Here is a 14851-nt window from a genome sequence, read left to right on the forward strand (position 1 = left end):
GACCCACAGACTGGACACGGCCGCATCAGAACCAACTTCAGTTCAAAACAGTCAGTCAACAGACCAGTCTGTCTACTAACCAGTCAGTCTACTAACCTGTCAGTCTACTAACCAGTCAGTCTACTAACCAGTCTACTAACCAGTCAGTCTACTAACCAGTCAGTCTACTAACCAGTCAGTCAACAGACTAGTTAATAGACTGGTCCTGCTCTCTCCCTCTGCCCTTTTGAGCTCTTCCTCTCCTTCTTCCTCCCTCCTCTCTCTCCCCTCCTCCTCCTCTCTCCCCTCATGTGTTTCTGAACAGTATAAATCACTAAACACTCCACATTCTTGACAACAAACATAACTAATTTACATACATAGATGTTTCATATGGCAGAGAAGTAAGGGTCTCACCTGTCCAATGCTTGGTCTATTGATTGACAGCTGCTGGACAGAGAGTTGTCTGCACTGCCAAAGGGCTCCAGCAACTGAAGAAAACAACAGAACAATCACATTGTTATCTTTACTATGCCACTCAGAAACAGACTGAGACAGAGATGTACGAGGGAACAGAGACATTAGACAGAGATGTACGAGGGAACAGACACAGACTGAGACAGAGATGTACGAGGGAACAGAGACATTAGACTGAGACAGAGATGTACGAGGGAACAGACACATTAGACTGAGACAGAGATGTACGAGGGAACAGACACATTAGACTGAGACAGAGATGTACGAGGGAACAGACACAGACTGAGACAGAGATGTACGAGGGAACAGAGACATTAGACTGAGACAGAGATGTACGAGGGAACAGAGACATTAGACTGAGACAGAGATGTACGAGGGAACAGACACATTAGACTGAGACAGAGATGTACGAGGGAACAGACACAGACTGAGACAGAGATGTACGAGGGAACAGAGACATTAGACTGAGACAGAGATGTACGAGGGAACAGACACAGACTGAGACAGAGATGTACGAGGGAACAGAGACATTAGACTGAGACAGAGATGTACGAGGGAACAGAGACATTAGACTGAGACAGAGATGTACGAGGGAACAGAGACATTAGACTGAGACAGAGATGTACGAGGGAACAGAGACATTAGACTGAGACAGAGATGTACGAGGGAACAGACACATTAGACAGACAGAGATGTACGAGGGAACAGAGACATTAGACTGAGACAGAGATGTACGAGGGAACAGACACATTAGACTGAGACAGAGATGTACGAGGGAACAGAGACATTAGACTGAGACAGAGATGTACGAGGGAACAGACACAGACTGAGACAGAGATGTACGAGGGAACAGAGACATTAGACTGAGACAGAGATGTACGAGGGAACAGAGACATTAGACTGAGACAGAGATGTACGAGGGAACAGAGACATTAGACTGAGACAGAGATGTACGAGGGAACAGACACATTAGACTGAGACAGAGATGTACGAGGGAACAGAGACATTAGACTGAGACAGAGATGTACGAGGGAACAGACACATTAGACTGAGACAGAGATGTACGAGGGAACAGAGACATTAGACTGAGACAGAGATGTACGAGGGAACAGACACAGACTGAGACAGAGATGTACGAGGGAACAGAGACATTAGACTGAGACAGAGATGTACGAGGGAACAGAGACATTAGACTGAGACAGAGATGTACGAGGGAACAGAGACATTAGACTGAGACAGAGATGTACGAGGGAACAGAGACATTAGACTGAGACAGAGATGTACGAGGGAACAGACACATTAGACTGAGACAGAGATGTACGAGGGAACAGAGACATTAGACTGAGACAGAGATGTACGAGGGAACAGACACATTAGACTGAGACAGAGATGTACGAGGGAACAGAGACATTAGACTGAGACAGAGATGTACGAGGGAACAGACACAGACTGAGACAGAGATGTACGAGGGAACAGAGACATTAGACTGAGACAGAGATGTACGAGGGAACAGAGACATTAGACTGAGACAGAGATGTACGAGGGAACAGAGACATTAGACTGAGACAGAGATGTACAAGGGAACAGAGACATTAGACTGAGACAGAGATGTACGAGGGAACAGACACATTAGACTGAGACAGAGATGTACGAGGGAACAGAGACATTAGACTGAGACAGAGATGTACGAGGGAACAGACACATTAGACTGAGACAGAGATGTACGAGGGAACAGAGACATTAGACTGAGACAGAGATGTACGAGGGAACAGACACAGACTGAGACAGAGATGTACGAGGAAACAGAGACATTAGACTGAGACAGAGATGTACGAGGGAACAGAGACATTAGACTGAGACAGAGATGTACGAGGGAACAGAGACATTAGACTGAGACAGAGATGTACGAGGGAACAGAGACAGACTGAGACAGAGATGTACGAGGGAACAGACACAGACTGAGACAGAGATGTACGAGGGAACAGAGACAGACTGAGACAGAGATGTACGAGGGAACAGAGACATTAGACAGAGACAGAGATGTACGAGGGAACAGAGACATTAGACTGAGACAGAGATGTACGAGGGAACAGAGACAGACTGAGACAGAGATGTACGAGGGAACAGACACAGACTGAGACAGAGATGTACGAGGGAACAGACACAGACTGAGACAGAGATGTACGAGGGAACAGAGACATTAGACTGAGACAGAGATGTACGAGGGAACAGAGACATTAGACTGAGACAGAGATGTACGAGGGAACAGACACATTAGACTGAGACAGAGATGTACGAGGGAACAGACACAGACTGAGACAGAGATGTACGAGGGAACAGAGACATTAGACTGAGACAGAGATGTACGAGGGAACAGAGACAGACTGAGACAGAGATGTACGAGGGAACAGAGACATTAGACTGAGACAGAGATGTACGAGGGAACAGAGACATTAGACTGAGACAGAGATGTACGAGGGAACAGAGACATTAGACTGAGACAGAGATGTACGAGGGAACAGAAACAGACTGAGACAGAGATGTACGAGGGAACAGAGACAGACTGAGACAGAGATGTACGAGGGAACAGACACAGACTGAGACAGAGATGTACGAGGGAACAGAGACATTAGACTGAGACAGAGATGTACGAGGGAACAGACACAGACTGAGACAGAGATGTACGAGGGAACAGACACAGACTGAGACAGAGATGTACGAGGGAACAGAGACATTAGACTGAGACAGATGTACGAGGGAACAGAGACAGACTGAGACAGAGATGTACGAGGGAACAGAGACATTAGACTGAGACAGAGATGTACGAGGGAACAGAGACATTAGACAGAGACAGAGATGTACGAGGGAACAGAGACATTAGACAGAGACAGAGATGTACGAGGGAACAGAGATAGACTGAGACAGAGATGTACGAGGGAACAGAGACAGACTGAGACAGAGATGTACGAGGGAACAGAGACATTAGACTGAGACAGAGATGTACGAGGGAACAGAGACATTAGACTGAGACAGAGATGTACGAGGGAACAGAAACAGACTGAGACAGAGATGTACGAGGGAACAGAGACATTAGACTGAGACAGAGATGTACGAGGGAACAGAGACAGACTGAGACAGAGATGTACGAGGGAACAGAGACATTAGACTGAGACAGAGATGTACGAGGGAACAGAGACATTAGACTGAGACAGAGATGTACGAGGGAACAGAAACAGACTGAGACAGAGATGTACGAGGGAACAGACACAGACTGAGACAGAGATGTACGAGGGAACAGAGACATTAGACTGAGACAGAGATGTACGAGGGAACAGACACATTAGACAGAGATGTACGAGGGAACAGACACATTAGACAGAGATGTACGAGGGAACAGACACAGACAGAGTGAAATGCTTATTTAGGGACATTCCCAACAATGCAGAGAGAAAGACAGAAATGATACAAAAGTAAAACATGTCAATAAGTCATTATAACTAGGCTATATACACAGGGTACCAGTACTGAGTAATGATAACCAGGCTATATACACAGGGTACCAGGCTATATACACAGGGTACCAGTACTGAGTAATGATAACCAGGCTATATACACAGGGTACCAGGCTATATACACAGGGTACCAGTACTGAGTAATGATAACCAGGCTATATACACAGGGTACCAGGCTATATACACAGGGTACCAGGCTATATACACAGGGTACCAGGTTATATACACAGGGTACCAGGCTATATACACAGGGTACCAGGCTATATACACAGGGTACCAGGCTATATACACAGGGTACCAGGCTATATACACAGAGTACCAGGCTATATACACAGAGTACCAGGCTATATACACAGGGTACCAGGCTATATACACAGGGTACCAGGCTATATACACAGGGTACCAGGCTATATACACAGGGTACCAGTACTGAGTAATGATAACCAGGCTATATATACACAGGGTACCAGGTTATATACACAGGGTACCAGGCTATATACACATGGTACCAGGCTATATACACAGGGTACCAGGCTATATACACAGGGTACCAGGCTATATACACAGGGTACCAGGCTATATACACAGGGTACCAGTACTGAGTGGATGTGCAGGAGTATGAGGTCTTTGAGGTAGATATGTACAGTGGGGGGAAAAAGTATTTGATCCCCTGCTGATTTTGTACGTTTGCCCACTGACAAAGAAATGATCAGTCTATAATTTTAATGGTAGGTTTATTTGAACAGTGAGAGACAGAATAACAACAAAAAAATCCAGAAAAACGCATGTCAAAAATGTTGTCAAATGATTTGCATTTTAATGAGGGAAATAAGTACTTGACCCCTCTGCAAAACATGACTTAATACTTGGTGGCGAAACCCTTGTTGGCAATCACAGAGGTCAGACGTTTCTTGTAGTTGGCCACCAGGTTTGCACACATCTCAGGAGGGATTTTGTCCCGCTCCTTTTTGCAGATCTTCTTCAAGTCATTAAGGTTTCGAGGCTGACGTTTGGCAACTCGAACCTTCAGCTCCCTCCACAGATTTTCTATGGGATTAAGGTCTGAAGACTGGCTAGGCCACTCCAGGACCTTAATGTGCTTCTTCTTGAGCCACTCCTTTGTTGCCTTGGTCGTGTGTTTTGGGTCATTGTCATGCTGGAATACCCATCCACGACCCATTTTCAATGCCCTGGCTGAGGGAAGGAGGTTCTCACCCAAGATTTGACGGTACATGGCCCCGTCCATCGTCCCTTTGATGCGGTGAAGTTGTCCTGTCCCCTTAGCAGAAAAACACCCCCAAAGCATAATGTTTCCACCTCCATGTTTGGCGGTGGGGATGGTGTTCTTGGGGTCATAGGCAGCATTCCTCCTCCTCCAAACACGGCGAGTTGAGTTGATGTCAAAGAGCTCCATTTTTGGTCTCGTCTGACCACAACACTTTCACCAGTTGTCCTCTGAGTCATTCAGATGTTCATTGGCAAACTTCAGACGGGCATGTATATGTATTCTTGAGCAGGGGGACCTTGCGGGCGCTGCAGGATTTCAGTCCTTCACGGCGTAGTGTGTTACCAATTGTTTTCTTGGTGACTATGGTCCCAGCTGCCTTGAGATCATTGACAAGATCCTCTCGTGTAGTTCTGGGCTGATTCCTCACTGTTCTCATGATCATTGCAACTCCACGAGGTGAGATCTTGCATGGAGCCCCAGGCCGAGGGATATTGACAGTTCTTTTGTGTTTCTTCCATTTGCGAATAATCGCACCAAATGTTGTCACCTTCTCACCAAGCTGCTTGGCGATGGTCTTGTAGCCCATTCCAGCCTTGTGTAGGTCTACAATCTTGTCCCTGACATCCTTGGAGAGCTCTTTGGTCTTGGCCATGGTGGAGAGTTTGGAATCTGATTAATTGATTGCTTCTGTGGACAGGTGTCTTTTATACAGGTAACAAGCTGAGATTAGGAACACTCCCTTTAAGAGTGTGCTCCTAATCTCAGCTCGTTACCTGTATAAAAGACACCTGGGAGCCAGAAATCTTTCTGATTGAGAGGAGATCAAATACTTATTTCCCTCATTAAAATGCAAATCAATTTATAACATTTTTGACATGCGTTTTTCTGGATTTTTTTGTTGTTATTCTGTCTCTCACTGTTCAAATAAACCTACCATTAAAATTATAGACTGATCATTTCTTTGTCAGTGGGCAAACGTACAAAATCAGCAGGGGATCAAATACTTTTTCCCCCACTGTACGTACAACTAGGAATGAAGTGACTGATAATAAGCAGTAGCAGCAGCGTTGTCGTGTCCTTCTTCACGACTGTGTTGGTGTGAGTAGACAACGATAGATCCTTAGTGATGTGGACACCGAGGAACTTGAAGCCCTCTACCCACTCCACTACAGCCCCGTCGATGTGGATGGTCCTCCTTTTCCTGTAGTCCACAATCATCTCCTTAGTCTTGGTTACGTTGAGGAAGAGGTTGTTATTCTGGCACCACCCGGCCAGGTCTCTGACCTCCTCCCTATAGGCTGTCTGATCGTTGTTGGTGATCAGGTCCTACCACCAGGTCTCTGATCAGGTCCTACCACCAGGTCTCTGATCAGGTCCTACCACCAGGTCTCTGATCAGGTCCTACCACCAGGTCTCTGATCAGGTCCTACCACCAGGTCTCTGATCAGGTCCTACCACCAGGTCTCTGATCAGGTCCTACCACCAGGTCTCTGATCAGGTCCTACCACCAGGTCTCTGATCAGGTCCTACCACCAGGTCTCTGATCAGGTCCTACCACCAGGTCTCTGATCAGGTCCTACCACCAGGTCTCTGACCTCCTCCCTATAGGCTGTCTGATCGTTGTTGGTGATCAGGTCCTACCACCAGGTCTCTGATCAGGTCCTACCACCAGGTCTCTGATCAGGTCCTACCACCAGGTCTCTGATCAGGTCCTACCACCAGGTCTCTGATCAGGTCCTACCACCAGGTCTCTGATCAGGTCCTACCACCAGGTCTCTGATCAGGTCCTACCACCAGGTCTCTGATCAGGTCCTACCACCAGGTCTCTGATCAGGTCCTACCACCAGGTCTCTGATCAGGTCCTACCACCAGGTCTCTGATCAGGTCCTACCACCAGGTCTCTGATCAGGTCCTACCACCAGGTCTCTGATCAGGTCCTACCACCAGGTCTCTGACCTCCTCCCTATAGGCTGTCTGATCGTTGTTGGTGATCAGGTCCTACCACCAGGTCTCTGATCAGGTCCTACCACCAGGTCTCTGATCAGGTCCTACCACCAGGTCTCTGATCAGGTCCTACCACCAGGTCTCTGATCAGGTCCTACCACCAGGTCTCTGATCAGGTCCTACCACCAGGTCTCTGATCAGGTCCTACCACCAGGTCTCTGACCTCCTCCCTATAGGCTGTCTCCTCGTTGTTGGTGATCAGGTCCATCACCAGTGTCGTCGGCAATCTTACTGATGGAGTTGGAGTCGTGCACGGCCACACAGTCGTGGGTGAACAAGGAGTACAGGAGGGGACTAAGAACGCACCCCTGGGGGGGCCCTTGTGATGAGCATCAGCGTGGTGGGCCCAGGGTGGCTGGGATGATGGTGCTGCTGATGTGAGCCATGACCAGCCTTTCAAAGCCCTTCATGGCTACAGAGTGAGTGCTACGGAACTATAATCATTCAGGCAGGTTACCTTGGCGTTCCTTTGGCACAGGGATGGTGGGCTGCTTGAAACATGTAGGTATTAGACTGGGTCAGGGAGAGGATGAAAATGTCAGTGAAGACATTACCAGCTGGTCAGCGAATGCTCTGTGTACTGAGTCCTGGTAATCTGTCTGGCCCTGAAGCCTTGTGAATGTTAACCTGTTTAAAAAGTCTTACTCACATCGGCTACGGCGAGTGTGATCACACAGTCGTCTGGAACAGCTGGTGCTCTCATGCGTGTTTAAGTGTTGCTTGCCTCAAAGTGAGCATAGAAAGTATTTAGCTTGTCTGGTAGGCTCGCGTCACTGGGCCGGTCGCAAATGAGAGAGTACTATGTTGTCTCTTACCTTCTGATCCAGGCCCTCAGGTATAAACTGTCCTTCTGTGTGAATAGAGGTGAAGGAGCCCTGTCTAGCAATCTGCTGCTGCTCCTCTGGGACCGAGCCTGGAGGGGGGGACCTGCGACCTGCATGGAGAGAACCTGACAAGGAGAGAGACGAGAGACACAACACATAGTATACACGGGGTTGGAAAAGAGTGGGAATGAAGGAGGAGAGAGAGATGTCTGTCAAACATTCTCCATTAAGATTCAGGGATACTGTACAGCATGTTTGTATCAGTGTTTGTAGTAATTGTACATTAACACTGAGCACAAACACTGAGTACAAACTAACACGGCATTAAAACGGAGTAGATTAACACTGTGTACATTAAGACAAGCTCTCAGGTGATTTCACACCTGGACAAAATAAAGCTTGACTTCATTGAAACTCATTCACTCTCTTTTCATTCCTGTAGAGGTGGATGTGAGTACAGGAAGTCAGTGTGTGTGTCTGTGTGTGTGTGTACTGACTAACCTGTGGAGTGTGTGTGTGTGTGTGTGTGTGTGTGTGTGTGTGTGTGTGTGTGTGTGTGTACTGACTAACCTGTGGAGTGTGTGTGTGTGTGTGTGTGTGTGTGTGTGTGTGTGTGTGTGTGTGTGTGTGTGTGTACTGACTAACCTGTGGAGTGTGTGTGTGTGTGTGTGTGTGTGTGTGTGTGTGTGTGTGTGTGTGTGTGTGTGTGTGTGTGTGTGTGTGTGTGTGTGTGTGTGTGTGTGTACTGACTAACCTGTGGAGTGTTTGCGGACCCTCTCTGAGCTCTTGAGTATACAGCCCTTCAGATCCCCTAGAGAACGGGACGACCTCAGCTCGCTCTGTTTGTCCCTGCTGCCCACTTGTAGGAACTAGACACACAGGAAGTGGACAGGAGAGGAAGTGAAGAAGGACAGCGAAGGAAGTGACTGTTGTCAGTCAGTTAGTTCATCTCTGTGCATGTCACAACAGGAAGTAAGGTTGGGCAATAAGGCCAAAACATCACATCGCAATATTTTCCACATTTGACAGTATTTGATGGGATTTTATGTTTAAAATGTATAAATGTATGAAAAAGAAATAAGATATTTGTCCTCCGAAGAGGAGGGGTGGTGAAGGGGTTAATAAAAATGAATAATCCAAGTAGTAAATTTGCTTTCTGATTAGTTCATGACCTTAGCTTGGCAACACACATTATAAGTGATTTCAAATCGGACTTTTTCCATGTCTACTGTTCAATCCAACTTCAAAACCAAAATTATTTTCAGCATTTCCTACACTTGTATTATTAATTCCACATTGTGCCACGCAGCATAATATATTTATTCATTTTTATTTAATCTTTATTTAACTAAATAAACATTGGATTATTGTAATTCTATAGTGGGAATGTAGTGGGCAGCACTATATTACAAACTCTGCCTTCACGGCGGGACCTGAGAGCGAAGCAAGGGCACTATAGGTCTACCGCTGGCTAATCGGATAGCTCAGATGACCAAGTCTGCAGTAATGTAGCAGGTGTAAAAGAAATCTACAGCCACGTTAATACTGTAGGATTTAACAATGTTTAAACCCCCACGACTAGAGAGACTTAATACTGTAGGATTTAACAATGTTTAAACCCCCACGACTAGAGAGACTTAATACTGTAGGATTTAACAATGTTTAAACCCCCACGACTAGAGAGACTGACCCCCTCAGTCTGCTGCTCTCTCCCTCCGCTGAGACTGACCCCCTCAGTCTGCTGCTCTCTCCCTCCGCTGAGACTGACCCACTCAGTCTGCTGCTCTCTCCCTCCGCTGAGACTCACCCCCTCAGTCTGCTGCTCTCTCCCTCCGCTGAGACTCACCCCCTCAGTCTGCTGCTCTCTCCCTCCGCTGAGACTCACCCCCTCAGTCTGCTGCTCTCTCCCTCCGCTGAGACTGACGCCCTCAGTCTGCTGCTCTCTCCCTCCGCTGAGACTGACCCCCTCAGTCTGCTGCTCTCTCCCTCCGCTGAGACTGACGCCCTCAGTCTGCTGCTCTCTCCCTCCGCTGAGACTGACCCCCTCAGTCTGCTGCTCTCTCCCTCCGCTGAGACTGACCCCCTCAGTCTGCTGCTCTCTCCCTCCGCTGAGACTGACCCCCTCAGTCTGCTGCTCTCTCCCTCCGCTGAGACTGACCCCCTCAGTCTGCTGCTCTCTCCCTCTGCTGACACTGACCCTCACAAGTAATACAACAACTGATCTATTACTGGTGTGATCATATAGTCCACCTCAAATTTAGAAATATATATTTTTTGTAATGGTTTGAACAACAATGCATTGGCAGGTAAATTCAATCAAAGCCAGTATGCGGTGATAATGTATTGAGCCTATAGCTTACTGCACAAACCTCATTGCTACAGAACTGTTTTTAAATTGGTTAATGTTGCACAGGCTTAAGTTTTTGTTAAAGTCACGTTAAAAAAAAACAATCTGAGCGGTAGATAATTTTGACCAAGTGATCTTGACCACTGCTCTGTCCAGGTAATCACAATAATACACATTAGAGAATTTCCTCACAACCAAATTATAACACACACATCATGGAGGGGAAAACAGTGGAGAGAAGATATACATAACGCCTATAGAGGCGTAGTATTTGTTGCATGTGTACTACATGCTTGGACACGGTCTCCTAAGGCGTGTAGACTCACCTGGTCGTTCGTGGGAGTTTTCAGCAGTAGTCTGAGCAGGCTGCTGGACCCCACGTTGAGCACAGCTCTGTCGAGATCGTCCTGGTTCTTTAGAGGAACCAGCCGCTGGAGGGAGACATTCACATAACGTCATAGATCCACCAGCCGTTACTACGTCAGATCCACCAGCCGTTACTACGTCAGATCCACCAGCCGTTACTACGTCAGATCCACCAGCCGTTACTACGTCAGATCCACCAGCCGTTACTACGTCAGATCCACCAGCCGTTACTACGTCAGATCCACCAGCCGTTACTACGTCAGATCCACCAGCCGTTACTACGTCAGATCCACCAGCCGTTACTACGTCAGAGACACCAACCGTTACTACGTCAGATCCACCAGCCGTTACTACGTCAGATCCACCAGCCGGTACTACGTCAGATCCACCAGCCGTTACTACGTCAGATCCACCAGCCGTTACTACGTCAGATCCACCAGCCGTTACTACGTCAGAGACACCAACAGTTACTACGTCAGATACACCAACAGTTACTACGTCAGATACACCAGCCGTTACTACGTCAGATCCACCAGCCGGTACTACGTCAGATCCACCAGCCGTTACTACGTCAGATCCATCAGCCGTTACTACGTCAGATCCACCAGCCGTTACTACGTCAGAGACACCAACAGTTACTACGTCAGATACACCAACAGTTACTACGTCAGATACACCAACAGTTACTACGTCAGAGACAAGATAGAGGTCCATCTGTTGTGTTATTGTGTTATCTACCTCTCTGTCTGTGTAGAAGAGGTCCATCTGTTCTCCAAAGGCCTCTGTGACCTTCTGGAGCAGCTCCTTGATCTTCAGAGGTCGCTGGAACGGGATGATGCTGCGGAACAGAGGATAGAGGTCATCCTGAAGGTTAAGACAGAGGATAGAGGTCATCCTGAAGGTTCAGACAGCGGGCCCCGGCACAGAGGGGCCCCGGCACAGAGGGGCCCCGGCACAGAGGGCCCCCGGCACAGAGGGGCCCCGGCACAGAGGGGCCCCGGCACAGAGCCACGTCTATCAGAGGGTTAACGTTCTGTTTCCAACTCTACACTCTTTAGTCAGTCATCTCTGGTGTTGTGATGGCATCATACGGCTACAGGTGAGAGGCAGTGTGTTTGTCTACTGCTTCTCTGTCACTTGTTCCGCCACAATTACCGTATAACACAATACCCCCACTTCTCCCTCCTCACTGAGGCAATACCCCCACTTCTCCCTCCTCACTGAGGCATTAAGGCCATGAGATCTCATGGTATAACACAATACCCCCACTTCTCCCTCCTCACTGAGACATTAAGGCCATGAGATCTCATGGTATAACACAATACCCCCACTTCTCCCTCCTCACTGAGGCATTAAGGCCATGAGATCTCATGGTATAACACAATACCCCCACTTCTCCCTCCTCACTGAGACATTAAGGCCATGAGATCTCAGTCATGGTATAACACAATACCCCCACTTCTCCCTCCTCACTGAGGCATTAAGGCCATGAGATCTCATGGTATAACACAATACCCCCACTTCTCCTCCTCCTCACTGAGGCATTAAGGCCATGAGATCTCATGGTATAACACAATACCCCCACTTCTCTCCCTCCTCACTGAGACATTAAGGCCATGAGATCTCATGGTATAACACAATACCCCCACTTCTCCCTCCTCACTGAGACATTAAGGCCATGAGATCTCAGTCATGGTATAACACAATACCCCCACTTCTCCTCCTCCTCACTGAGGCATTAAGGCCATGAGATCTCATGGTATAACACAATACCCCCACTTCTCTCCCTCCTCACTGAGACATTAAGGCCATGAGATCTCATGGTATAACACAATACCCCCACTTCTCCCTCCTCACTGAGACATTAAGGCCATGAGATCTCAGTCATGGTATAACACAATACCCCCACTTCTCCCTCCTCACTGAGGCATTAAGGCCATGAGATCTCATGGTATAACACAATACCCCCACTTCTCCCTCCTCACTGAGGCATTAAGACCATGAGATCTCAGTCATGGTATAACACAATACCCCCACTTCTCCTCCTCAATGAGACATTAAGGCCATGAGATCTCAGTCATGGTATAACACAATACCCCCACTTCTCCCTCCTCACTGAGGCATTAACCTCTTATGGCTAGGGGGCAGTATTTTCACGGCTGGATAAAAAACGTACCCGATTTAATCTGGTTACTAATCCTACCCAGTAACTAGAATATGCATATACTTATTATATATGGATAGAAAACACCCTAAAGTTTCTAAAATTATTTGAATGGTGTCTGTGAGTATAACAGAACTCAAATGGCAGGTCAAAACCTGAGAGATTCCTTTACAGGAAGTGGCCTGTCTGACCATTTCTGGAACTTCTTTGCCATCTCTATCTTTTACTAAGGATCTCTGCTCTAACGTGACACTTCCTACGTCGTCCATAGGCTCTCAGAGCCCGGGAAAAACCTGAATGTCGTCATCCCAGCCCCAGGCTGAAACACATTATCGCCTTTCTCAAGTGGCCGATCAAGGGACTGTGGGCTTAGGCGCGTGACCTGCCTGCCCCCGTCTTTGTGATTTTTTCCTCTGTTTGCCGAAAAGGAGATTCCCTTTTGGAATATTATCGCTTTTCTACGAGAAAAATGGCATAAAAATTTATTTTAAACAGCGGTTGACATGCTTCGAAGTACGGTAATGGAATATTTAGATTTTTTTTGTCACGAATTGCGCCATGCGCGCGACCCTTCTTTACCATTTCGGATAGTGTCTGGAACGCACGAACAAAACGCCGCTATTCGGATATAACGATGGATTATTTTGGACCAAACCAACATTTGTTATTGAAGTAGCAGTCCTGGGAGTGCATTCTGACGAAGACAACAAAGGTAATGAAACTTTTGTAATAGTAAATCGGAGTTTGATCAGGGCTAAACTTGGTCGGTGTCTAAATGGCTAGCCGTGATGGCTGGGCTATCTACTGAGAATATTGCAAAATGTGCTTTCACCGAAAAGCTATTTTAAAATCGGACATATCGAGTGCATAGAGGAGATCTGTATCTATAATTCTTAAAATAATTGTTATGTTTTTTGTGAACGTTTATCGTGAGTAATTTAGTAAATTCACCGGATGTTTGCGGGGGGTATGCTAGTTCTGAACGTCACATGCTAATGTAAAAAGCTGTTTTTTGATATAAATATGAACTTGATTGAACAAAACATGCATCTATTGTATAACATAATGTCCTAGGAGTGTCATCTGATGAAGATCATCAAAGGTTAGTACTGCATTTAGCTGTGGTTTTGTTTTTTGTGACATTATATGCTAGCTTGAAAAATGGGTGTCTGATTATTTCTGGCTTGGTACTCTGCTGACATAATCTAATGTTTTGCTTTCGCTGTAAAGCCTTTTTGAAATCGGACAGTGTGGTTAGATAAAGGAGAGTCTTGTCTTTAAAATGCTGTGAAATAGTCATATGTTTGAAAAATTGAAGTTTTTGTATTTTTGAGGAATTTGTAATTCGCGCCACGCCTATCATTGGATATTGGAGCGGTGTTCCGCTAGCGGAACGTCTAGATGTAAGAGGTTAAGGCCATGAGATCTCATGGTATAACACAATACCCCCACTTCTCCCTCCTCACTGAGACATTAAGACCATGAGATCTCATGGTATAACACAATACCCCCACTTCTCCTCCTCACTGAGACATTAAGGCCATGAGATCTCATGGTATAACACAATACCCCCACTTCTCCCTCCTCACTGAGACATTAAGACCATGAGATCTCATGGTATAACACAATACCCCCACTTCTCCTCCTCACTGAGACATTAAGGCCATGAGATCTCATGGTATAACACAATACCCCCACTTCTCCCTCCTCACTGAGACATTAAGACCATGAGATCTCATGGTATAACACAATACCCCCACTTCTCCTCCTCACTGAGACATTAAGGCCATGAGATCTCATGGTATAACACAATACCCCCACTTCTCCCTCCTCACTGAGACATTAAGGCCATGAGATCTCATGGTATAACACGATACCCCCACTTCTCCCTCCTCACTGAGGCATTAAGGCCATGAGATCTCATGGTATAACACAATACCCCCACTTCTC

General features: G+C 46.8%; 1 protein-coding gene across 2 annotated transcripts in view; it reads right to left on the reverse strand.

The window, feature by feature from the left end:
• Positions 1-14851, reverse strand: part of map3k22 (mitogen-activated protein kinase kinase kinase 22) — an 85678-nt gene that overhangs the window by 30563 nt on the left and 40264 nt on the right. For both annotated transcript variants that reach the window (XM_045710744.2, XM_045710743.2), the window contains exons 5-9: positions 11476-11575; positions 10698-10802; positions 8779-8893; positions 8016-8149; positions 397-470 (exon numbers count right to left, since the gene is read on the reverse strand). In XM_045710744.2, the coding sequence (XP_045566700.2) occupies positions 397-470; positions 8016-8149; positions 8779-8893; positions 10698-10802; positions 11476-11575 (528 nt within the window). The remainder of the gene's footprint in view (positions 1-396; positions 471-8015; positions 8150-8778; positions 8894-10697; positions 10803-11475; positions 11576-14851) is intronic.

The sequence above is a fragment of the Salmo salar genome, chromosome 29 (assembly GCF_965601325.2).
Source record: "Salmo salar chromosome 29, fSalSal1, whole genome shotgun sequence".
NCBI lineage: Eukaryota > Metazoa > Chordata > Actinopteri > Salmoniformes > Salmonidae > Salmo > Salmo salar.